This window comes from Macaca nemestrina, chromosome 6, assembly GCF_043159975.1.
Source record: "Macaca nemestrina isolate mMacNem1 chromosome 6, mMacNem.hap1, whole genome shotgun sequence".
NCBI classification, from domain to species: Eukaryota; Metazoa; Chordata; class Mammalia; order Primates; family Cercopithecidae; genus Macaca; species Macaca nemestrina.
The window spans coordinates 144,959,878-144,986,449 of record NC_092130.1 but is presented as its reverse complement, the minus strand read 5'-3'; the positions used below and the strand labels follow the sequence as shown (position 1 = coordinate 144,986,449).

Below are 26,572 nucleotides of genomic sequence, written 5' to 3'. Positions count from 1 at the left end.
TGGCCAAATTAAGCATCTCCTCTTTTCTAGGTCTGATGAGTCTCTATGGCAGACCTTAGACCTCACAGGTAAAAATCTGCACCCGGATGTGACTGGTCGGTTGCTGTCTCAAGGGGTGATTGCCTTCCGCTGCCCACGATCATTTATGGACCAACCATTGGCTGAACATTTCAGGTAAAGATGAAGAATTCCTGGAAAAGACTATTTCTGAATTTCGAGGTAGAAACAGATCAAAGCTTTCTTTCTCTTTCTTTGTCTTTCTTTGCCTTTCTCTTTCTCTCTCTTCAGCCTTATAGCCTATGGTAGGTTATCTGTGCAGTGTGAGATGTTAATTCCGTACTTTGCTATGGGGCCTTTGTACTGAAAGCTAGCATAGATTTCAATGACACTGTTCCTATTTCACTCAAGGTTACTGTTAGTCTCTTCCCAGGGTGAAAGAAGCACATTTATCTTCTCAAGTCCTCAGCTGATGAGGACTGTGAGTCCCACAAGGCAAGCACAAGTAAAGCACTCACCGGCAGATGCAAGGGTGCCCAGTTACTTCCCCACCGCCCATTTCTTATCAATAAAAAAAGTGAGGAGTCTTTTCATATTTGTAGCTTGGGGTTTATGATTTTTGTCATGGAGAAATTTGGAACCTGAAAAAAATTCCCTCTTTTCGTTTGTTTTGTAGAATATTTTGAAAAAGAATTTTCTGTTACTAGTAATTTTGCAATACTAAGGTTACTGCTATCACATACTTGACTAGAATAACTAGGTACTCAACAGAAAAACAAGCTGAAGACAGCAGAGCTAAAGACAAAACATGTCTCTTGACTCCAGTACTTTTTCCCTTCTTTCTGTAGTCAGAATCGCCTCTCCCACTGCTTTTTATCCTGTTCCTCCTGCGGCTGTTCCTTCTCAGTCTCCTTCACACATGTGATTTCCTTTGTTCAATCCAGGGTCGGTTCCTGGCTGCCACCTTTTTCAAATCCAAATGCTGTTCTTGGACAAGCTGTGTCCTATACACCCACATTTATGCCCAGGACTCTCAGTTCCTCATCTATAGCTTGGCCCTCCCTTTCAAACTCCCAAATTTCTAATTACTTAAAAACTTCTGTACCTGAATTTCTTACGAGTACTTCAATATTAGCATAACTATTATTAAATTTGGTCTCCCCTCTTTTTTTTTTTTTGAGATGGAGTCTTGCTCTGTCACTGAGGCTAGAGTGCAGTGGTGCGATCTTGGCCCACTGTAACCTCCGCTTGCTGGGTTCAAGCAATTCTCCTGCCTCAGCCTCTCAAGCACTGACTTGACTGCAGTGCTTGGACTGCAGGTGTGTATCACCGTGCTCAACTAATTTTTCATATTTTTAGTAGAGATTGGGTTTCACCATGCTGGCCAGGCTGGTCTCGAACTCCTGACCTCGTGATCTGCCCAACTCAGCCTCTCAAAGTGTTGGGACTATAGGCGTGAGCCACTGCGCCTGGCCTGGTCTCCCTTTAAAACTTGCTCTTCCACTATCTTCCCTGTTCCATTGCTGCTCACCCATTCACCCCTGCTAGAAACCAGGAGCTGTTATAGTCTCTTTGTCACCCACGTCCGGCTCATTGTTGTGATGCCCACTCATTAGTTTCTAAGTGGGACTATATTAGCAGCAACATCTGTACTTGGCAAAAATCCTTTTGAATTTTAAAATGAATGAAGATGGGAATACACTAGTAGCAATTTGTTTTATGACCCTATAGTTAATGCTTGAAATATGTATTTAGAGTCTTGTTTTTGATTGACTGCTCATTTGGGGAGACAAAGGGGTCTGATTTGATCGGATGTACCTGTGAGAGCCACCTATGGAGCCCCTTTTTTCTCTCCGTGTTTAGCCCTTTTCGTGTACAGCACATGGACCTGTCGAACTCGGTTATAGAAGTGTCCACCCTCCAAGGCATACTGTCTCAGTGTTCCAAGTTGCAGAATCTAAGCCTGGAAGGCCTGCGGCTTTCGGATCCCATTGTCAAGTGAGTGGCAGCCGGAGTGTCACAAAGGCAGTTGTTTTTATGTGTATGAATTTTTTTCCCTGTATATATATAACTGGGGTGCCCTTCTAGCCATATCCAGGTGGATACAGAAAATTTCTAGTGCAGGGCTCTTGCTTCTGCAAAACTTTTCAGGACTCATTGAAGCAACAGAAGCTTGAATGCTAACTATATGCCAGGCCCTGTGCTAGTTTCTAGAGATACAAGGATGAACAATGCATGTGTATTATTTGGAAGAAAATGAATGCTCCAAAACTTTTCCCACATTGTTAGTGAATGCTGGTTAAGCTATAGTTTACCTTCTTGCAAGAGGAAACATCGAGCAAGACATGTCTGTTTCCTCTTGCAAGAAGGTAAACTATTTATGAGCAAGACAGATAATTACCATGCTAGTGTGTTTATTAAATATTTCGGTGAATATGTGGCAACACGCGAGGAGCCGCCTTCTTAGAGGAAGGAAGTGACTCTTGAGTATTGAAGATATCTAGGTAAGAGATCTCCAGGTAATAAGATAAAGCAACCAGTCTAGGTAAAGCTTCCTATGTGGTTCTAAACTCTATGTGGTTGGAAGTTACTGGAGCACAGGACTAAGGGAGGGGAATGACAGGAGGTGAGGAGAGTCAGGGACCAGATTGTAATAGGCCCCTGTGCCTTGCTGTAAGAAGAATGGACTCTTCCATCAAGAGGGAAGCATGGGCCAGGTGCGGTGGCTCACACCTGTAACCCCAGCACTTTGGGAGGCTGAGGTGGGCGGATCACCTGAGGTCAGGAGTTTGAGACCAGCCTGGCCAGCGTGGTGAAACCCTGTCTCTACTAAAAATACAAAACTTAGCTGGGTATGGTGGTGCATGCCTATAATCCCAGCTACTCAGGAGACTGAAGCAGGAGAATCACTTGAACCCGGGAGGCGGAGGTTGCCATGAGTTGAGACCACGACACTGCACTCCAGCCTCGGTGACAAGAGCAAAACTCCATCTGAAAAAAAAAAGGAAGCATGGTGGAGAGAGTTGTTCTGAGAGTGGAAGGAACACGTCAAGAGTTGAAATTTAGGAAATGAACTTGCCAGGCACCATGGAGGGTCCATCGAGGATAGAAGAAGCTAGAGTAGTTAAGGATACTGCTGTGTTCATTCAAGTGAGAAATTTTGAAGTCTGATATAAAACAGCAATAATAGCAGCTAATGTTTTGGGGCATGTATTATGTGCCAGATAGTGAATTTTGTAAATGCGTTTTCATTTAATTCTGACAGCAACCCCATGAAGTGTGATCTTACTTGTTTCCTTTTTATAGCTGTGGAAACTGAGACATGGGGAGACTGAATAAGTCTTTTCCAGGGTCACACTGTTAGTAGGTGGCTGAACCAAGATGTGAACCTAGTGATATAATATTTCCAGAGTTCTTACTCTTAATCACTAAGTTTTACTAACACAGGGCATTTGGGGATGTAGTAGAGAAGATGGCAAATTTGAGAGATGTATAATCAAAAGAACCTGGTGATTTTACAAGTAGAAGTTTGCAAGCTAATTCTAATTATGGGTGAAATGGATATATGTTTATTCCATTGTGTTTTTAATTCAAAAAGTACATTGATTGATATTCTTGTGTATTTGCTTCATAGTAAGTCTTTTATCACATTATATCATTTAATCTTCTTGATAACCCTACCAAGAAGGTTTGATAATGCCATTTCACAGGTGAGTAAACTGAGGCAAATTATCCTGTTTGATGTCTGAGAGATAGTGATATACATTTTAAACTCACTGACTCAAAGACCTATGAACTTAACTACACTTGCCTGCTTTCATCTACATGTTGTTGATGAATAGCGTCTTATTGGTCTTTTTCTTCTGACGTTTTTCTCTTTTTCCAGTAATCTCGCACAAAACTCAAATTTAGTGCGGCTTAACCTTTCTGGATGTTCTGGATTCTCTGAATTTGCCCTGAAGACTTTGCTAAGCAGCTGTTCCAGGTATGAAAGATGTGACTTGATTATAGACTCTTATATCAAATGTAAAATTATCCCTCACATCTGTATAAAATTGGATGAACTTTTTGAGCTTTTTGTAACTTTCCAGGCTCTTGATTTGGTGAATGCAGCGTCTTTTGTCCTCTAAACTTTCTGTCCAAACTCAGGAGCCAAGTCAATTGAGTTTGCAAGCGATACTTTTTTATCTCTCTTTTGTTTATTTGGAACTATTAAAGTAAGGGAAGTATAGTAGTGTCTGTCAACAGTATATTTGTAAGAAATCAACTCACACTTAACTATACATTCAGGTTTTTTCCCTTATGGTATCTGTAGACCTAACTTACAATTTTTGATCAAATTTTGTGTTTTATAAATATAGACCATAAATTTGGGCAATTCTATTAACAATAGCTTTCATAATAATGTCAGCACATAAAGGGTACAGAGTTACAGATGTTGTTAAGTGAGGGGAATACATGCTTTTTGGAATACACAGTACTATGCATATGTGTGTTTTTAAAAAATATCCCTTGGTCTCCATGGTACATCTGTGTCTTGTTAATGGTCCATTTAAAATAGATTGCCTCCGGATATGAATGATATCAGTGAGATCAAATGTATAGCCCTATATTTAGTCAGCAGTGCCAGAAGTGGGGAGTGGGGATTAATGGTTGTATTTTGTCTCTGAAACCCTCGTTTTTGCTCAGTTAGCAGAGGCACAGTAAGATGAAGTGGCTTTTTGCAATGTCAGCATCTCTTTTGTGCAATCCTTCAATTGTATAAAACATCCTGAGTGATTGTTCAGTCTGTGTTGGGTGGTTGGTAGTTTGAGAAGGCAAACATAAAAGACTAGCATTTCTATCTGCAGTACTGGAATAAGGTTTGAGCCAACAGGAAGAGAGTGCTTCTCTCCATTTCCAGGAGGAGGCAGCATTCACCAAGGCCCTTCTGATCCCCTGGCAACTTTCAGGGGCAAACAGGGTATACTTAGGAGACTAGAGGTAGCTGCTGTTAGAGAAGCAGGTGTTCTATGCATGAAATGATAAGGAATCAATGGCTTTGCATTTTCTTTGTTTGCGGTTTGAGGCAAACTCATTCCCGTGAGTTTTAATTGGTTTCATGGTTTCATATTTTCTTTATTACCCCTCTTTTGTGCAGACTGGATGAGCTGAACCTCTCCTGGTGTTTTGATTTCACTGAAAAGCATGTACAGGTGGCAGTTGCGCATGTGTCAGAGACCATCACCCAGCTGAATCTTAGCGGCTACAGAAAGAACCTCCAGAAATCAGGTTAGAGCTTCCAAGCCTGAACCACTGAGGCCTTCACAACGTAATAGATGAGATTCATTGAGCTTCTCCTAATCGTTCCTCCACATAAGTTTTCTCATTTAATCCAGTGCATGTGTTAGTCCCCTTTTGCAGATGAGGTGGCTGCTAAATCAGAAGGGTTAGGTGAAGGTAAACAGCTAGTGAGCTAGAGCCAAGGTTTGAATTCAGGATCTAACAGTAGAAACCTTTACACTTGAAAACAATTTATTTTTAAGCAGAAAAACTTTTAATCAACTAAATGATTAGATAAACTCCAACATAAAAATACATAAATGTAGCATTTCATTAGTATTAAATAGTGGTTCTTCATTAGTTAATGGGGCTATTTTGTCTGTATGGGGACATTTGTCAATGTCTGGAGACATTTTTTATTGTCACAGCTGTAGGAATGCTGCTGGTCTTTCTTGGGCAGAAGCCAGGATGCTGCTGGACGGTGTATAGGATGGAGCATATTACGCACAATAATCTGGTCCAAACATCAGTTCCAAGGTTGAAAAACTCTGTTATTAACTCTGTTAATAAGTTCATATTTATGACTTTTACTTTTTATTCAGTCCAAGAGGGCAACGAGGTTTTTTAGATGAAAACAGGCCTTAGGAGTCAGGGGTAGCAGGGAACAGTCTTTAAAAACCTTAATATTCAGTTACGCTTTGTTACTGAATGTTAATGAGAAAATCTTGTATGTTACTTGTATGTTAATGAGAAAATCTTGATTTGCAAAGATAAGTGATTACAAATGGCAAGTTTTTTAAATGGCTTCACCGTCGCAGGCCAACATTCAGTTTGTGGGCTATGCAAAACCTAGTTAAACCAGCAACACACATCAACCATATCTTGATGTTAGTACTAGCTTATTTGAGTGTATTTTGTTTATTATAGTTTTTATTATTCTGAAAAAGATTTGAATCAAACATCTGCAGAATATATCTTAAAATTTAAGTAGTATAAAACTACTTCTCCAGGACAGACGTCCTCTGGTAAGATGTATAAAGCTATAGAAAATAATTGCTAGCCTCTCATGAGTGGGCAGAGATTCGAGTCTTTCACCTGTGCAAGGACTCAAATTTGGACTACTGCCATTCCAAACACTTGCATTTTCAGACAAGGTGAATACTTTCTTTAGCAAGCCGTAAAAGCAGCAATCATGTCTTCATTTCTTACCACTCTCCCCACCCAGTATTTATAATTACTATTTTAAAACTGATCATAGCATTATACAGTCATTTTAAAAAATGCAAAATATAGAAAAACGCAAAGGAAAGCAAATTATCAATAATCTAACATCTTGCTAGGCTTTTTCCTGTACAAACACTGTTTTTTTTAAATGGGACATAGTATATTAAATACTTTGTAATATGCTTTATTTCCCCCAGATAACCCCATTTTCAGTGGCTACATTATGTCATCATCAGTGGCTATGTGATAGTCCATCAAATAGATATGGAATAATTTATATTAAATCAATAACAATTTATGCAGTTGATCTTCTAATGAACATTCAGAATCTTCCCAGTTTTTCTCTACTATAAACAATTTTATGAGTGACAGAGACAAATCTTTGGATGCATTTCTAAGGATGGATTCTTAAAAGTGGAATTGCTGGGTCCAGCATTAGGTACTATTCTCAAGTTTTGGATAATTTCTGCCAAATTTTCCTCCAAGAAGTTTAAACTCCCACCCACGAGCATCCTCTTGGTGTGAAATTCCATCAGTCTTGGTTCTTCTCTGTTTGTCTGCAGGTGAAGGGAAGGCAGTGCCTTGTTTATATTTCTTTCCCACATCTGGATCTTTCACTACTTTACCGAAAGATTTTCTGACATGAACTGAGGCTGTGGGCACAAGGTTGAGAAACTGCTGTAGGCAAAGTGCTGTTGGTTTTGTCCAAGTTTGGCTTAAAACCGTTCCCTTTGTTCCTCCAAGAAAGAGAACAGAGAGCCTGTTTACCGAGTTTTGGCAGAAATAGTAGGTATTAAAATTCTGCTTGCTAGACACATTCAGGACAGAGAGGCAGAATATAAATTGAAGTGTTAGTTTTTTAATTATACAATGGGGATAAAAAAAAGTTTTTAATGTCATTAACAATAGCACACACCATTTCATTATATATGAGATAATATGGATTTGGTTTTAGCTAATAGACTGGTACCAGATGGCCTGGGTTCAAATATCCACTCTGCCATTTACTGGGTAGACTTGAGCAAGTTGCTAAACTTGCCTGTTCCTTAGTTTTCTCAGCAGTAAAATGGAGATAAGTAGACCCCATCTCTTAGAATTACAGGAGAATAAATGAAATAAGATATGTACAGCATGTGGAACATTTCTTGCCACATGGTAAGAGTTCAGTTACTGTTGGCTGTTATTACTGTTCCTTCCCCCACTACCCCCATCACTACCTTTCCATGGAGCAATGGATGAGGCACAGAAACGTTTTGGTCTTGGATTTGACCTTGACTTCTGCTCACCTCTCCTTTGAATTGACGGGTTGGATTATGTGTTTCTAAGATCCCTTCTAGCTCAGGTTGGGTCTACTGTTTGTGGTGAAATGAAGGGGACAGTGAAAAGGAAACCTTGGCAGTGACTACTCGTTACTAACTACTTCCTGCCCAGGGAGGACAGATCTTAAGTGTGGGCCAGAGAAGGAGATTAACCCACTTTATCCCCTAATGTTTGTTTCTTTCTCCAGTGGTGTCAAAGTATGATTGCATCTGATTTTGCTGATGGCTAGTTGGCTGGCTAGATGATTGGTCCCTCAAAATTTTGTTGTGTACTTTTTTCATTTTTCGGTCATTTGTTAAATACTTATTGAGCACCTACAATGATCGAAGCTCTGTTCCAGACTCAGGAGACGTAGCCTTGAACAGGGAAAGTCACCCTTACGAAGCTTACTTTATATGGGGGAGCCAGAAAGTGAACATATTTCATAAATGTTATGAAAGGAGGTAAAAATGCAAGGACGAAAAGCAAAGCAGAGTAACCAGATAGAATATGGCAGAAAGGAGACTACTTTTAGATGGAATGGTCAAAGACAGGGCCTCTCTGAGGAGACTGTACTGGACCCACAGACCTGACTGAGTGAAAAAGGAATCCATATGCATATGTGAGAGAAGAACATTCAAGAACAAAGGACCAGTGAGTGCAAATACCTTGATATGGAACCAGTGTGTCAGAGGGAGCAGGGAGAACAGTGAGAGGAGAGAGATGGCCAAGGGCTGTCTAAGCCAAGGCAAAAGCTTTGAATTTTTTCTAAGTGACATGGGACATGGGAGACCATTGGAGTATTTCAGGCAGAGCAATGATGTGACTGACTTCATTTTAAAAGACTCAGGCTAGTGCTATGTTGAGAAAAGGCTGTAGCAGGGAAGTATGAAGCAGAGAGACTAGTTAAGAGACTAGGGTGGTGACACTTAAGGTGGTAAGAAATGATCAGATTTGGGCACATTTTAAAAACCAACATCATGAGAGTTGGTGACAGAATGAACGAGGGATGTGAGAAAAATAGTCCACTATGATTTCAAGGGTTTTGGCTGAAGCCACTGGATTCGTGAAATTATTGGTTGCTGAGATGGGAGAGAGTTTAGGGAAGGAGGAAATTTGGGGGAGAAACTGAGTAATTGATTTTAGACATAAATTTAGAGGCCTATCGCATATCCAAACAGTATGTTGAGGAGGCAGTTGAAAATGCAAGTCCAGAATTTAGGGGAGGGGATATACCTGTGAGATGAAAAAACCCTCAAATGTTAATGAAGTTTGCCTGTTGTTCTAAATAAGTAACATTGATTCATTTCCTGATTGCCAAGTAGCTTACATGACTTTCTTCCAGATTCTGAAAAGTTGCCTGTAATCCCAACACCCTTGAATACTGCAGTTAACATTTTGGATATATTTCCTTCCAGCGTTTTTTTTTTTTCTTTTCTTTTCGCTCTTTCATTCTGTGTATGTGTTTGTGTGTAAATGTGAGTTTGAGTGTGTTTTGGCCAAGTTGAAATTATAATGCATTGTATATATTTTGTATCTATCCTTGTATTTTTTTATGTATGAAATGTTATCAGAAAGCGTTTTCATAATGATTAGCAGTGTATATGGAATGGATGAGGTTAACATATTAAACTAATTGGAGGAGGGGCTAATATAACTGTTGCCACGTTGAATATATTCATACACATCTATGTTTTTCTAAAAGTGGAGTTACTGTACCAAAAGTAAAGTGTATAATTCTCTGAATTCTTTAAAAAAAGAAAAAAAATCAGTTTACTATGCAAAAAAATCAGTCCGGGGTTCAGGCTCCTGAAAGCCTGCAAATAAAATTAAATATCTACTTGTGGTGTATGAAAGACCTACTTTATAATAGACCTACTTTATAATAGAATTTTTTTTCACTTGATGGCTAAGAAGAAATATTTCTAATTTTATTTGGTATTTCTTGCTCCTTTTTATTATCTTGGTATTTTGCAATGTAGATTTGTTCATGTTCATTGCCTTTTGATTTATCTTTTTTTCTCTTTATATAAGATTAGCTCTCTGTTTAATGTATGTTGAAAACATTTATTCCCAGTTTTCTGATACTTTCTAAATTGTTTTGTTTTAATATGGTAGAGTTTTAAAATTTTATGTAGTAAATTGATGTGTTCCCTATGTTTTGTTTTATGTTTAGAAATACCTTATCCCAAGATTCAATTAAATAATTACCCTAAATTAGTTAATAATTTTTAATATTTAATATTATCCTAAATACAAAATAATATTTTTATATTTAGAACTTATTATGTGGAATGTATTTAAATATGTTATTTGAGTTGGAGAAATAATTTTTTCCAGTTGTAGTAGCAATATTTCTTTTTACTGATCCATTATTTCTCTTGTTGATCTGAGGTGCTACCTTTGTAATATATTGTTTGCTTATATATACTGGTATTTAATTTTACTTTTTGCTATTGTGAATGGGATTTTTTTCCCTATTGTTTTTCCGGCCTGCTATTGCTGATACATAGATAAGCTAAAGATCGTCATTTTACATAGTTCTCTTTTTCGGGTGATTCTCTTGGGCTTTTTGGGTAGAAAATTTTATGTTCCAAGATGATCATTTTTTCTTTTGAATAGTGTGTGGTTCTAATTGCATTGCCCTGAACTTCCAGCATGATGTTCAATGATAGTAGTGATAACAAATATCCTTGTCTTGTTCCTCATTTAATAGTGACCGTCATGTTTTTTTTGCTTTTCCTAGATCTCTCTACTTTAGTTAGAAGATGCCCCAATCTTGTCCATCTAGACTTAAGGTATTTTTTTGTTTATTTTAGATCAAAAGTTGAAAAATCTTGGTTTCTCATTATATGGGGAAAGGATCATAATGGTGAATTGAAGCAACTAAGCAGTAGGTTATTTCTGTCTTCTTTATCTAGAATCAATGTGTGATTTTCAATATCTTTTTTACTGCCTTCTTACAGTGATAGCGTCATGCTAAAGACTGACTGCTTTCAGGAATTTTTCCAGCTCAACTACCTCCAACACCTATCACTCAGTCGGTGCTATGATATAATACCTGAAACTTTACTGTAAGTATGTTTTGTGTTTAATGCTTAATAGAAGGCAGGAAACAGCAGAGATGCCCCTTGGTGTGAAAATCCATTATTATTAATAGACATATAAAACCGAAACATTAGTGATTAGTATACCACAGACTGGCTGTGAAAGACCAGCAGAGTGTTGCTTAAACTGTCTGGTGAAATTGAGTTGATCCAGATTGTTCACTAAACATTTTGTTTAGCTGTAAGCAGTTTTAATTACTAGCTTGCTGTCTTAGTATCTATGAGACGACTTAGCAGAGAAGCAGAAGATAACCTTTTCCTCCAGGAAACTTGAAGTATAATTGGGAAGGCAGACCCAATGTGGGTTAGTGTCTTTTTTTTTTTCTTTCCAAATTTTTTGGATTAACTCCAGTTGATTCAAAAAGCTTTCATCTGGGCTTAAAGTTCTGTATCTTCTTAGTGATGTGTGTCCTGGATAGTGAAGGAAATGGAAGGATCTAAGCCTGTAGATGGTATGTATTGTAAGTCTGATGCTATTTTTGAAGAGGGGTGTGTTAAGGTCTGAAAGGTGAAGTGACTTATTCAAACCCTGATGGTGAGTTGGTGGCTGACCCGAGTCTAAATCCTAGGTCTCCTGGACAGAGGCAAAATGGTCGCTATCTAATCCAATGGTTCATACAAGGGTTAGTTTTACCTGCTCAGCAACTTACACAGAATCAAAGAAGTGCAAGAAAGAAGCAGCCTGGTCCATCTTTCCTTTGGGAAACACCATACCCAACTCATCTCTGGGAATCATATCTTTATTGTTTTAAAAGGTTTTCTGTATTTCATCCCAAAGGACTGGCAAAGTCTCCCTAATGGCAAATGTGCATGTGTAGCAATTTTATTAAAAACCACAAGAGGTCAGTATCTTAAGAGTTGATCAGGTGCCCAACATGTCTTGAACACGGCTGCTGGACTCATTTATGTAGCTCACGAACTAAACGAAGGTTAATTTCCTTCCAGCTCCTATGTAGGAATGGTGGTGAATTTGAACAAAGAATTTTAGTCCTCAGAATCATAGTTTGGATCTTTTAAGTTAGTTTCAAGAATTAATGAATAAATCAGATACTTCTACTATACAGAGTTAACTAGTAGAATTAGGAAATCTGGCAGTTATGCATTTTAATTAATCATTTTAATTAATCTTGGGGTTCAGGGTCTCAGCTGGTATCTCATTTGGGAAAGGACTGCCTAAAATAGGATGGCAGGATTTACTTTCCTGGCTCTCAAATGTTGGGGTTTAAATTCGTGTGCATGAAACTCTTATTAAAATCCCTGCCCTCTCTATTTTCTAGCATCCAGAACTCCTAGGAGCTTCTAGCGTCTACCCAAAAAGACTTCTCTGTCATCCATTCTTTCCTGTCCTTGCCATCTGGCCTCCTGCTTCTTTGCCTGTGCAGCCCCCTGGGGAGTGTGGTGATCATTCTTTTCAGGTTGCTTTTCTCAAGAGAATCTATCCATGTGTCTTGCTTTTGTTCCTTCTCTGCAGAAAGAAAGAAGCTAAGCAGGTAATGACCCAAATGCTTTTTCTCAAGCAGAGGCGAGGGGAAGGCTGTGAGCTCTTCATTTTAGTATTTTTATCCAGTGGGATGATAGTAATAGTAATTGCGATACCTGCATAATAATCACATGGTAATACCTGGAGGCAGTGTGAACTGATGGTTACAAACACGGACCTGAAGTCACAGACATATTGTGAACCTTCACTGCATTATTATTTCTTATTTGTACAAATCTTAGGAAATAAGAGGAACAGGGGCATTAGGAGTTTAGTTACAAGTCAGACCACTAGAATAGAGAAGAAGAAAGATCCCGTCCTTGAACATTAAGGTAAAAGAGTGTATTTCTTTAGGTATTGTGTAAATAGTACACTGATTTGCATTGTGAATCCTTCAAGATGAGTTTGTTGGTACCTTATGCTTAAAAGTTTCTCAAGATAATATGAGAATTAGAATGACTTTAATTTCAATCATTTTGGCAACTGATATATTTGAGGTTTATAATAAAAATTCCAGGGTGTTTCCATAGTAATTTCCAGAGAGCCACCTATGCTAAAGAACTTAAGGCTATCTATTTCTCTGAAGTGGGAAAATACAATTTGAATGTCTTTCTTCTGTAGTAATGTTTTAAAATACTTGGGAAACTATAAATTTTTCTTCCCCAGGACCTATTCCCATTGTATTTATTCTCTTACTTCTTAATTGGTCTTCTTCTCTATGTCTAAACTTCCTTCTAATTCTTCCCTATTTCTCATTCAAGTAAGAAACCCAAACTGGAGATAGTAAACTAATCTGAGATAAGACTAAAAAACTTCTGTGGTAGGAGCATTTGTAGTTGAGGCATTTAAGATTTTATAAGGAAAACAGGATTATTGTATAGATAAGGTAAAGAGCAATCCTGTGAGTTCATAAATATCTTTTATTTTCTAAAATTCGATATACATAAGACATTGGTGTTATTTTACACTTCTTACATTAGAAATAAAGCCTCTTGAACTACTTATTTCTATTTGCTATCCCTTAGTTTGTTCTTCAGTCTCTTCCATTGTAGTTTTTAAAAGATGCTTGCAAATTTTTTATTCTGAGTTGCACATACCAGAACTTTGTTTTTTGTGTATTTTTTTTCTCCTTAAAATCTTAGACTTTCTGGATTTTTGACTTGGGAACTAGTTCTTCATCCATCATTTTATCTTATATAACCCCCTTATATATAACACCCGAGTGTGTTCTGAGAGTCTGGTCTTCATTTCTTTCCTCACCAAATCTCTTTCCCAATGCTGTTGTAAGAACATATCCTCCTCTGCCATCTGCCATTCCTCCTTTTCTTACTCCACCTACAGTTTCTTCCCTTAAATATTCTCCAGCGCAGAATGGCTCACAATTTGGCTAATTTGGATATACCAGAACCAGAATTCTCATAGTAATTACAATGTTTCTCAAATTTCACATGGGGGATTCAAAGTTGGAGCTGGATTGCTGTCATCGTAAGTGATTAAGTATCTGTGTATTGTGATCTTACTTTGATACTGTTTCTACATTCCAGAAAGCAGTTTACTTAATGACAGCAATTTGTTCTTTCCGATTTTCTTTGGTTATATGCCTTTATATCTTACTGTCCCCTTGTGAACAAGCATATTTATTTCATTTGGATAGTGCTTTTATTTTGTAAATTAGCCTTCATCCTGTACTCAGCTAACGTATATTAAACATTTGTGGGGTTTAAGACACCTTGTGGAATGTAGAATAAATACATTTCGGGGAGTAGTGGGAAGACTGGAAGAGCAGGTTAGACACGGAAGGTCTTCAGACTAGCTGAACAGCCTGGGTTCTGTAAACACGAGAGAAGCATCAAAGGTTTTGGAGCAGATGAATGACTAACGTGAGCTAGGCTTTAGGAAGATGCCTTGGAAATTAGTATATAGAACAGGCTAGAAGGAAGAAAGACTGGAGGTCAGGTGACAGTTACAAGGAAGGTTTGGGGCTTTTTAAAAGTAATTATTGACAATGTGAAGATATAAAGGATGTTTCTGACTTTAGGTCATTGAGGTGCTCATTGATCTGTAGTAGGATTTTGTTGAAATTCCAAAATAAATGTTCCCTTTCCTGAGACTTTGTACTGTGTGTCCCAACCGTGAGCAAATACAGATCAGAGAGTTGAATTTCTAGGCACATAGATCTGAGTTAAGAAGAAAAAAATCATTACCAACACCAAACAGTATTTACTTTGGAGAAACAGAATTTGAGAAACTGAATTTGTGAAACAGAATTTCACTGTTAACAGGGTTGAATTTCATCTAATGTGAAATACCTAAAGGGACTGGCTTATCTATGCAGAAAAAAATGGTAATACGTAGGGAGGTAAGATGGCTATTGCCTCCTATAAAAGGTGTGATTTTTAACCCATTTTCTCCACCTGTACCCAACTACATAACCCTGTCTAAAATATCTTAGGGAAGTCAGTGGTAGTTTTCATCACACATAATGGACTTGTTGACTATGAACCATTATTAAGAAGTTCATCAATCCTGACAACATCTCCCTTTGAGAGATGAGCCTAGTTCAAATAAAGGTCAAGTTCATATCCTTAATTTGCATGTAACCTGTGGTGGTTCCAGCTGGTGCCACAGTAAAACATTTGCTTCTACCATCCCTCACTTGCTAGTTTCTTCTCACAATACAGTAACCCTATTCAGATCACTATATAAATCACAACTGGAGAAAGGAAGCAAATATGGTTGGATTCTTAAAGAAACCTGAGTTTCTAAGGTTATTAGGAACCTCATTCAATAAAATGCAGCAGTGCGTTTCCTAATGCCTGTTGCTCAAGCGATATGGTCTGTGCTTTCCAGTTTAATTTGCTATTTTCTCAAATCATTTATTGTAAATTGTATTTTCAGACTGCATTTTGTAGATGATACAAATTGTAAAATTTGGGTCATATAACTCTAGTCAAACAGTTTCCATAGATACTGCCATTCTGAAAGTCTTTTTCTTCCTTTCCAGTGAACTTGGAGAAATTCCCACACTGAAAACACTACAAGTTTTTGGAATCGTGCCAGACGGTACCCTTCAACTGTTAAAAGAAGCCCTTCCTCACCTGCAAATTAATTGCTCCCATTTCACCACCATTGCCAGGCCAACTATTGGCAACAAAAAGAACCAGGAGATATGGGGCATCAAGTGCCGACTGACACTGCAAAAGCCCAGTTGTCTATGAAGTATTTATTGCAGGATGGTGCCTCTTCTTTAGAACAGGGAAAATAAGCAGGAAGCCCAGTTGCTGGAGTACTTAGCTAGTTTTATTCTTGGTTTTCCCTTTGCCTTCATTCTGCAAGTATACTAGTGAACCATTTGAGGGGGAAAACTATGAAATCTTGCTTTTTGAAATGATTCTAAAAGCTTCTATCACTGCTTTGCTCTTAAGAGCCAAAGTTGTAGGCCTTTTGAAATTTTGGGAGAGTGAGCCTATAATTTCAAGACATCTTAAAGAGCAAAATTTGAGCCACCTCTTCCAAGTACCCTTCTTATTAAGTCTATTCAGAATCAAGCTTAAAAATTACCACCAGCAAACAATCTTCATAGCCCATATAACTTTTATCTATTTAATTTTATAGTATTGCTTTATAAGACAGCTTAGAAGAACAATAAGCTATTTGTATTATGAGCTGAACAAAAAGAGAATCATAGGATAGTAGCGTCTAAGGCCATCTTTTCTGGGAATAGGAAAGAGAAAAATGCATTTTAATTTTGCCTTTAGATTTGAAATTAGGTTAATAGAAATAAGTAATCCCATGTAATTCACCTTAAAACTTACAGAAGACTAAACATTACAAAACCCAGAGGTATAGAATTGGTGTAGGATTCGAAGGCCCAGGAGACAGTTTTCTATGACAGGTTAATTTGAAGTATCCTGTAATGTTCATTAAGTTACTGTTTCCAGAATCTAAATTAGATGAGAAATATAATTGTGGTTTTCTAACTTGATAATCAAATTATGTTAACATGGGTCCTTTAGCTTTTAAAATGACTTGCTTTGTTTTAGAAAGGTGGTATTAATCCAGTCTGTATTCTTGAAAATTTGGATGGAAGAATTCTGAAGTTGCCTGCTGTTTTCCTTTAGCGCTGAGGTTCTTAAGGTTACTTTTTTATTACTCTGGAATCAAGTTTTTAAATTGTCTTTTTTTAAATGATCTCTCACCAATAATTGTTTGAAACTATCCATTTTTAAGGTCATCAGACCTACAGTTCCCTAAGAGGAACTGCATTTTCTCTTCAATCAGAAATAATACAATAGAAGCAGGTATATGTTCCATGGAGTTTCAGTAGTAAGCACTACTTATACCTACATAAGAGTTAAAATCCAGATGTGGGACCTTTTGATACCATCAGTGATACATATATTTTCTAAACTGGTACAGAGAAGTGAAAAAGATCAAATTCTACTTCTTAAAAATCACAAAAACTAGTTTAAATTGATGACTTCATATGTTCAAAATGTAACGACAAAAAAAAAGCCAAAACCTGTCATTTGTATTAACTGTTTTTTTTTTAATCAAAAATTGTAATGTTAGAAACATAGTATGAAGTGCCTTTATCTGCTTAGACCTAACGAAGATTTTAAAGTTGGGTTACACAGGAAATGATTATGCTTCAATTTCTTAGTAGTTAAAAAGTGCTAAATACTACTTGAAATTATTGTTTACAGGTTAGTGACAAGAGCTGGGGTTAGGATCCAGTTGGACTCTAACATCCAGATGCCCTCAAACATACAGAACTTCCAAACTCAAGTCCAGCCATAAGCTATTTTGCCAACATGTCAGAGCAATCTGTATTTTTGTATGTGATTTCTACTTTTATAGACTTGTTTTAAAATAAACACATTTTTATAAAAATGAGTACTTAAGCTAAGTTGTATTCCTTTTTTCTTTAAGTGTTGTGGTTAAAATTTGAAAGCATTAAGTGTGGTGTGCCATTTGGCTTAGATACCTCTAAATAAGACTCTTCAAAACAGAGCCCTGTTTTGACCTTTCTACTTCATATGCTTATCGCATTGAAAAAAAAAAAATAATAATGCCTTTTTAAAAGGGGCTAATACAGGCTTATCTTTAAAGTGCTTCCAGTAGTAATATACTTACAAAACCTTTGAATTCAAGTGACAAAGGAGTACTATCAATAAAAGTCAGCTAGTAGCATTTTAAAAATATATTTGATTAGGTTATACTATGTATTTTATTGTCATTCAGAAACTATTTGAATGTTCACTCTATGCCCAGAGGTCTTCCAGGAATTCTGTTCCTTTTGAACCTTTCCATTCAAATGGTGGTAGAATGGTGATTCTTGAATATCACCCAATTGTCTTGGTCCTATCACCACTATGCCTTTTTTAATGATGAAAAACGTCAAACATATCCCCCCCCAAAAAAAAGAGAGAATATGATGGACCCCATCATCCAGTTTCAACAGTCAACTCCTGGCCAATCTCACTTAATCCATGGTCTCAACCATTCCCCTCCAATACAGATAATTTTGAAGCAAAACCCAGACCATAATATCTTAACTATTTCAGTATAAACCTCTAAAAGATAGGGATTCTCCTGCATGAATCCTGAAGCATGGTATATCAAGATGGTGTTGAAAACTCCTCAGTTATCTCGTGTTTTCTTCAGTGGGTTTATTTTGCTCAGGATCCAAACATGGTGTACCTACTGCATTTAAATTCTCTAAATCTTAATCTTAAGAGTTTCTTCCTTTCTTTCCTTGTAACTTACTTATTGAAGAAACTATGTTATCTGTCCTGTGTTCTACATTCTGGATTTTGCATCTATCCCTGGAATGATAGGTTAATCTGTCCCCTATTCCCATAAAACGGTAGTTAGATCTAGCAACAAAAAGCTCTAGACCAGGGGTGATTTTCTCCCACCCAGGAGATACTTGGTAACATGTGAAGGCATTTTTGGTGGTCATGAGAAGTGCTACTGGCATATAGGCAACAGAGGCTAAGGATGCTGCTGACTACAGGACAGCCCCCCACAACAAAGAATTGTCTTGACAAAATGTCAATAGTGTCAGTGCTCTAGAGGCTTGTATCATCAAGTTTTTCTTCTTTTTAATCAAGGAGACACCTGATAAGTAATATTTCTGTTCTATTCCGAGACACACCTGTTTCATTTTTACTGCTGTCACTTTACCTGCTCTTGCGCTGTTGATTCCTAATAGATCCTATCCACAAGCTCCAGAGACATAAGAGACACTGGCCAAGTGCAAAACTTTATTTCTGGATAAAGCACTTGTGTCCTATCCTGGTGAACCCAATTACACTTCAACACTTATTGACCACCTACAATGTGCAGGATACAACAGCCCAGGAGAAGATGCAGAGCCTATGAGGAAAGAAAGGCAAGTAGTCTAGAGACTGGGCAAACTAGAAAGAAACCTCTTGTCACTGCTTACCCTAACCATGGAACAAGCAAAATGACAACCTCCTCTTTCTTTACTATTCCAATCCCCACCTAGCCAAATATCCCAGAAAGTCAAAGTTTTCTTCACCAAGAGACTAACCCTTCAAGATACAAGTCAAAGACCTAAAAGCCTGTACTAATGATAACTCAAAACATAACTGCTTTGAATTACTATGTTTTAGCAAATCTAAATACTAAAATGCTGATATTTTTACATTTCTCTAAATACCAGATATCTAAATTATAATTTTGAGTATTAAAATCACTGTATTTAAGGTATTCATATTAACACTTACAATATGCTCGTCTACTTTAGCTTTAGTTTAGTCAGTGATTTTCTTTAAAAAAAAGTCTTAAAGCCCGTAAGACTTAAAAACTCTTCACACCTTAATGCAGAAAACTTAAAAAGCCCTCTCACTGACTTATGCCCTAATCCCTTGAGTATTTTTACTGTTAAAGTCAAGAATAAACAGCCTTTGAAAAAATAAAATTGAACTATTCTTTAGTTCGGCAATTCATTAGTACATTTACTCTTACCTCCCCAACCATTATATTTAGGTGTTGCATTATCCCTGAGATCTTTTTTTTTTTTTTTTTCTTGAGACGGAGTCTCGCGCTGTCACCCAGGCTGGAGTGCAGTGGCCGGATCTCAGCTCACTGCAAGCTCCGCCTCCCGGGTTCACGCCATTCTCCTGCCTCAGCCTCCCGAGTAGCTGGGACTACAGGCGTCTGCCACCTCGCCCGGCTAGTTTTTTGTATTTTTTTTTTTAGTAGAGACGGGGTTTCACCATGTTAACCAGGATGGTCTTGATCTCCTGACCTCGTGATCCGCCCGTCTCGGCCTCCCAAAGTGCTGGGATTACAGGCTTGAGCCACCGCGCCCGGCCCTGAGATCTTTTTTGTAAAATTGTCTTGGTAGATGCTATTCTTAAGTATAAGGATGCATAAATATTAGTACAATTGAATGAATTTAAGTGATTTAATTTCTAAATGTACATTATTTTCACAACTGAGCAAAATATATAACGGATCCTTAAACTTGTATTTGACAACTTTTTCAACTCAAGTGGATATTTTACAATAAAAATGTGTTCACAGGCTCTTTCTGCTTATTAAAAAGTGAAATCAATGCAGTAAAACATGTAATATGATTTAATGTACAGGGGCCATGAATGTAAATACACAAAGAGTATCAAAAATATTAAGTCAAAATTATCTGAAGAGTCTACATTGACCAGGTAAGCACTTCACCCTCTGATTTAATAACTAATCATTCTATGTCAAATGTTAACAGTCAATGAAGTAAACAGGGCACAGAATAATAGTACACAGCGGTGGGGAAACACTTCTGAAACATAACATTTTGTGAAAACTAGTTTTCAAATAGTGACCCTGGAGAGTTAGGGAAATAAGAAATGTTAAAAAGAAGAGGTAACAGTGGTGTAATTTTATTCACATAGGGTTGCCATTAAAAGGTTAACTCACTCAAACACATTTTTGCTATGCTAACATTCCTTTGCCTCTCATTTTTACAAATAAATCCCCACCACAGAGCAGAAATGTTAGAAATTTTATCACAAATGGAGCACATTATTTTTAAAACCTTTTAGAATATGGCTTAAAATTTTACACAGCAAGTTACCTATTAATATGTTACATATTAACAGATCTATTTGGACAATCAGATTTCCTTGAGATTAAAGACGGAGCTGGCATTTTTTCTTTAAGAAGGCATTTTAAGGTCGGGCATGGTGGCTCATGCCTGTAATCCCAGCACCTTGGGAGGCTGAGGTGGGCAGATCACAAGGTCAGGAGTTTGAGACCAGCCTGACCAACATGGTGAAACCCCATCTCTACTAAAAATACAAAAAATCAGCCAGGCGTGGTGTTGCATGCCTGTAATCCCAGCTACTTGGGAGGCTGAGGCAGGAGAATTGCTTGAACCCAGCAGATGGAGGTTGCAGAGCCGAGATTGTGCCACTGCACTCCAGCCTGGGCGACAAAGCAAGACTCCATCTCTAAAAAAACAAAAAAGAAGGTATTTTGAGCCTGTTAGGGGAGGTTCTATAGTGTGGAGCTTCTTTATAAAGTGGTCTTATGTATATCAAAAAAAAAAAAAAAAAAAAACCACACAAGCCAGAAACTAGATCCAGCTCTGGGAAAACACTACATTTTAATGTATTTCTATCTGGTATGTCATAAGTTCTTTGCTATGAATGTCTATGCAGATACTTTAAGAAAAATTGATTCTCTGGATATATATCAAAACCTAGATTAACTTTGTACATTAACATTTATTTTAAAAAATTGATAAGAACAACATGTTAAATATTGGCAAAACTAAGAGCACTCAATTTGATTATCCATCCAGCTTTCACAGAATTTACTTCTGAGCCCACAAGACTCAAAATTGTATAAAGATAGAGTCTGTTTCGTTCATCAACATATGTAGCACCTGACATAGTAGTACATGGCACAGAGTGGGTGTTCAATAAATATCTGTTAATGACTGAACAGAAATTTTCAGCAGCAAGTGAAAGAAACACATGACTTTGAACAATGGCATGAGAATACCAACTGTTTCATTATGCAATGACAGGATCTTTTGGCAAAAATTCTAGGATTACTTATAAGTAGATCAAGAATTAGATAATTTCCTCCAAAAATAAAGGAATTCTCATAATGGGGTGGGGGGTGGGGAAAAAGTCCTAACATTTTATCCTAAAAGCAATTCTGTAAAACTTGGAGTATAAGCCAGGTGAAAACCACACTACTAAGGAAGGCAATTCTAAAACTACTGTGTTTTACATATTTATTAAAGAATCCATTATTTGTGATAATACTCCTAACACAGGTAAAAATATGTTTACAATATTTTACCAAACTCCTAATAGAAAATGTCTAATCAGTTCATCCTTTTAGTCTCTGAATCTTTCTTCCATCTTTAAAATTTGAGCATTTTAAAGACGGAAGAAACCTGTAGGACTCACGTCATTTTTAAAAAAATTGACTTAAAACACTTATTGGATAACTAATACATTTGTAACAGCATCATGATTTGTTCTGATATCTGTATTTCACCCAGCACTGCTGAAATTACACGGAATGAAACTCAAATGAAAGCATTCATCTATAATTTCAAAAATGATTATTTGAAATTTTTAAATCAATAGTCATAACATCATCCTTGTGTTCTGAAATTAGAAAATTCTTAGCACATATACAAACATATTTACCTATGTCAATTAGGTCAATGTCAGGATTTACCAAAATTCTCTGTCATGAAAATTTTTTCAAAATCTTGATTTTCGGGTACTATAAAAAATATGCACTAATCAAATGATATGTGTTCAGTTCTGACAATCCCACAATTAGGAGGAAAGGGAAGGAAAAAACACTTATACAGTTAAGTTTCAAATCCTAAATATTTAGTCCTTTATTTAAGCCTGCCCCTATAAATTTAAAAAGATATCAGCACTCTTGGTTACCAATTGTAAGCAATATAAAAATTTCACTGCTATCAATTCTAATTAGTTCAGTCCATCCATTTTCTTATACAGTGAATGTCTTTTTTTCTATCAGAATTCAACATAAGAATAATGCAAATCTCACTTCTGAGCCCACAGGCAAGTAGTCTCAACAATAACCAAAAAAATGTCACTTTACGACTGGTAGTCCGTTTCTGAAGTAAAAGTATTTTCTCCAGTAATCAAAATTTGTCATGAGGAAATCCTTCACTGTTCTAGAAGCACAGTTCGAAGCTCATCTTCTTTATTGATCATCATCGAAGCAATTGCACCATCATTAAATTCAAAAGAAGTTCCTCCATCCACAACCATACAGGCATCCCAACAACGAGAACGAACACAAACCCTAGGCAGAAGGAAATATCTCATTAAATAGTAATAGTTTTCTTAATCTTAACTAATAGGTTATTTTAATCCTGAATTTTAACCTCACACATCACTTGGGACTCCATTTTAAAAATCAAGTTGTTCACTGGTATGAGAAAATTAGTGACTATGTAAATATATGGGTATATTATGAAGGTCTCCAAACGCAAATGTTCAGGATAGCACTATTCACACAAGCATTCAGCAGTAAAGAAGTGCAGACCTGACTGAACTCACAGGCTGTTTTCATACGATTGAATGTTGAATTACTAACATCACAAATACTAAGTATTGAACAAGAGTGTTAACTATTTTCATGTAACATTTTTACTTAAGTATAACACATATACAGAACAGTAGGGTATGTGTATATGTATACAGGTATACATAATTATTAATGTACAGTTCAGTGAACACACTTATGATCACCCAACTCAGGAATCAACTGTTACCCAGCTTGCCAGAAGCTCCCTCACTGCCTTCTCCCAGTCACTATCCCTGCTCCCTCCTCAAGCATACCTACCTTCCTAATTTCTATCACTGTAGTAGTAATAGCTTTGTCTGTTCTTGAGCTTTATATAAATGGAAGAATATAATATGCACAGTGGTGTCTGTCTTCTTTTCAATAGTATGTTTGCGAAATTCATCCATGTTATTATGTGTAATATTAATAGTAGTGTGTTCATTTCTAATGCTGTATGAAATCACTTCTATTGTATGAAAACACCAAAATTCATCTCTCTCTTCTACTATTCATGGACATTTGGGTTTTTGGCTATTGGGAGTAGAGCGGTTATGAATATTCTTGAATGTCTTTGTGCACATATTTCTGTTGGTGCATACATTTCTGTTGGATATATACCTCAAAGGGGAATTATTGGATCACTGTGTATGCTATGTGCAGGTTTGCTAGGTAACTGCCAAACAATTTTCCAAGCTATATATTCCTAACAGAAATTTAGGAATATACAGAAAGTTGTAGTTACTCCTCCTTGCCAACAACTGGTACCTTAGCCATTCTGGTGGGTGTATATGGTAGTGTATTATGTAGTTTTAATTAGCATTTCCCAGATGAATAATAAGATCATGTTTTTCATATGTTTATTAGCCATATGAATATCACCTTTTGTGAAATGCCTGACTTTGGCCATTTTTCTATCACGTTGCCTGCCTTTTTCTTATTGTCAGTAGGAATTTTTATATACTAAATATTCTGGCTATGAGCCCATTGCTGGATATAGGTCCTGAAAATATCTTTCTCGCTCTGCCTTTTTGTTTTCCTAATTGTATCTTTTGATTACTGGCAGTTCTTACTTCCAGTGTAGTTCAATTTATCAATCTTTTGTTGTTACAGTGCTTTTTATGACATGTTTAAGAAATCTTTTCCAACTGTCAAAATCACAAAGCTATTCTCCTATTAGCAAAAACTTAAGAGAATATATCTTTGAAGGAGTCTTTGTCATCTCACTCAAACTGAGTAGAGATCTGTAGATTAATCAAATTAACTGTCAAATGACAACGTGAATTTTAAGATAAATTTCCTTATTTGTGTCTAACCTGGGGAAAAAATTAATTGTATGTCTATAAAGAGAAAATATGTACACTGAGGTCAGCAATTTGTAATTACTTAAGCTGTTTTCTGCTTGCCATGAGATAGATGACATTTTCTCGGAATTTTAGATTTTCTTGTTAATTTGGAAAACTGGGGAACCTTTACAAAATAAGAACTTATATCCACTTTTTTATATCCTCTCTCCCCAAAAATAAAATGAAGCAAATTCAATAGGTGGGAGGTCACTTTTAGGGAAAACCTAAAAGAAATGAAAACTATTCTAAAGGTTTATTGCTATGCAATCTAAGTTTTCTATCAGTGTTTATCGTGTTTTTATTCTACAGCTTATGAAAAAGAAGGGGCTTTCTATTCAGCTTCTTTTACAATTATTGTGTCTTGGTTCATTTTTTAAAAACCAACAAATCACTGAAATAAATAACTGTACCCTTTCTAGTCACTTAAGTTTTAGCTTCTCTAAAATGGCACAGTAAGTGTACAAGAAAATATGATTTTAGCCGGGTTAGCATGATACCTTATTACTTTCACAGTTCGACTTTTCCTGCTAGATTAAGTTTGAATGAGCAAATTTAATGAAATTAAATTGTTTTCAAACCAAGTGTGCTTTGTAACAATGAAAGGGATGAAAATAGTCAGAAGTCAGACCGAGGATGCTTACTTTGAGGAGAAACAACGCTGACGACTGCTTGAGAAAACTCTATTTGCTATTGGTTCTCGAATACTGAAAAGTATTTTTGGTTCTTCTGGACTGTAGAGCAGTGATTCATTATATTCATTTGTTACTACAAAGAAAAAAAAATATTACCACACTCAATAAAAGATGGTCACTTCTGAGAATGGCAAAACAAAAAATAGATGCCATCCCCCATTTAAAATTAATTCAGTTCCAAAAGTCTATTTGGGAACAAGGTTCTTGAAACTCGTAACACATATTCCATTAAAAACAGTAACAAAAAACCTTATAAATAAGAATTAGGTACCATGATTTGCCCACAGAAACACACATCACCCACAATACAGTAGAAATAGGTACAATTGGGGAAAAAGAAAAAAAAAAAAAAAACCACTAGCTTCAGAGCTTGTAATTAAACAATGGAGGAACTAGATAGATGCATTCAAAAAAGGAACTTGAGTTGCCATATTGCCCTGCCAAGTTCTTTCCAAAATACCACATCAAAGAGCTCATAACTATGATAATAAGCAAACAGCGTCAATATAAAATGCAGTCACAAACGACAACAGGCAATATCCTTTCTCCAATACATCAACATATTTTTTAGAAATCTTTGGGACCTTTCTCTCTAATCAAGAGGCACATGAAGGCTGGAATACAAAGCACAAATTGGTTGAGAAAATTACAAAGATATCAGGCCTGAAAGAAAGTTTAGTTGAGTACTACGTTAAAAAAATTAAAAGACTGTCAGATAATCTACCTTATTTACGAAAGTTTCATTTGAATTACTGGCTTTAAAAAAAATCTAATTCACTCACAAAAATAAAACTTTGGCTCCGTGACACACCACAAAAAAGCATGCTAGCTCTGAAAGAAATTTCAAAGGAGTAATTTCACAAATGTCTGTAACAGTGATTGCATCACTGGCATTCACTGTTGCTTCTAAAGATAGTCAAATCTTGAAAGGAATGCCATTCATCAACGTAAAGCTTTGGTATGTTTATTAAAAGAAGAAAACCACAATGATACATATATATGTGTGTATATGTATGTGTATATATGTGTGTCTGTGTGTGTGTATATATATACCCTTAATTTATATATATACCTCACATAAATTTCAGTTATTTTATATATATTGTTTTTTAAGTTGAATTATATAATTAAGAAGCAATTACTCTATGTGCCTAACTTTCCTTTCATACAGATTTACTGCTGGTGCTAATTCATGAACCATGATTAAAATAATCTTGTAGGTCTCAAATTGAGTGAAGGAGACCAGAATCCATTTTAGAAGGCTGAATGGGGCTTGAGAGTTGCTTCTTTTTTCAAACTATTTTAGAGGCAAACTGTCCCCCCAAAAAAGGAAGTCTTATGTGGAAACCTAACAATAAAGATAAACTGACACTATTAAAATACTGTATCAGGTTAGAAGGTATTGCTAACTCATTTTAAGGTAATCAATGAGAATGAGGCTGTTAAGATAACTCAAATCCAAGCATTTATGTCTATGGATGACAGTTGCAGTCTTACATGTATCAATATTCACTTTATGTCTATATATTTTTTGTCATATATGTTGAGAAGATCCTTACATAGGTATGTAGA

General features: G+C 36.5%; 2 protein-coding genes across 5 annotated transcripts in view; one reads left to right on the top strand and one right to left on the bottom strand.

Annotated features, from left to right (window-relative positions):
* Positions 1-17,261, top strand: part of LOC105473080 (S-phase kinase associated protein 2) — a 31,756-nt gene extending 14,495 nt beyond the window's left edge. Inside the window, exons 4-11 of one of the 2 annotated variants that reach the window (XR_982039.3) lie at positions 31-174; positions 1,861-1,995; positions 3,884-3,982; positions 5,138-5,268; positions 10,529-10,580; positions 10,749-10,856; positions 12,167-12,379; positions 15,374-15,500. Coding sequence is in view for 1 of the 2 variants with exons in the window: in XM_011726704.3 (XP_011725006.1) it covers positions 31-174; positions 1,861-1,995; positions 3,884-3,982; positions 5,138-5,268; positions 10,529-10,580; positions 10,749-10,856; positions 15,374-15,587 (883 nt within the window). In the remaining variant the exon portion in view is untranslated. Of the gene's footprint in view, positions 1-30; positions 175-1,860; positions 1,996-3,883; positions 3,983-5,137; positions 5,269-10,528; positions 10,581-10,748; positions 10,857-12,166; positions 12,380-15,373 lie in introns of both variants that reach the window. The other variant, XM_011726704.3, reaches the window with a different exon arrangement.
* Positions 17,262-19,957: 2,696 nt separating this feature from the next.
* The window catches only part of LOC105473078 (NAD kinase 2, mitochondrial), a 45,416-nt gene continuing 38,801 nt past the window's right edge, over positions 19,958-26,572 (bottom strand). For all 3 annotated transcript variants that reach the window (XM_011726703.3, XM_011726702.3, XM_011726701.3), the window contains 2 exons: positions 24,950-25,073; positions 19,958-22,701 (listed from right to left, as the gene is read on the bottom strand). In XM_011726703.3, coding sequence (XP_011725005.1) covers positions 22,563-22,701; positions 24,950-25,073 — 263 coding nt within the window. In that variant the 3' untranslated portion in view covers positions 19,958-22,562. The remainder of the gene's footprint in view (positions 22,702-24,949; positions 25,074-26,572) is intronic.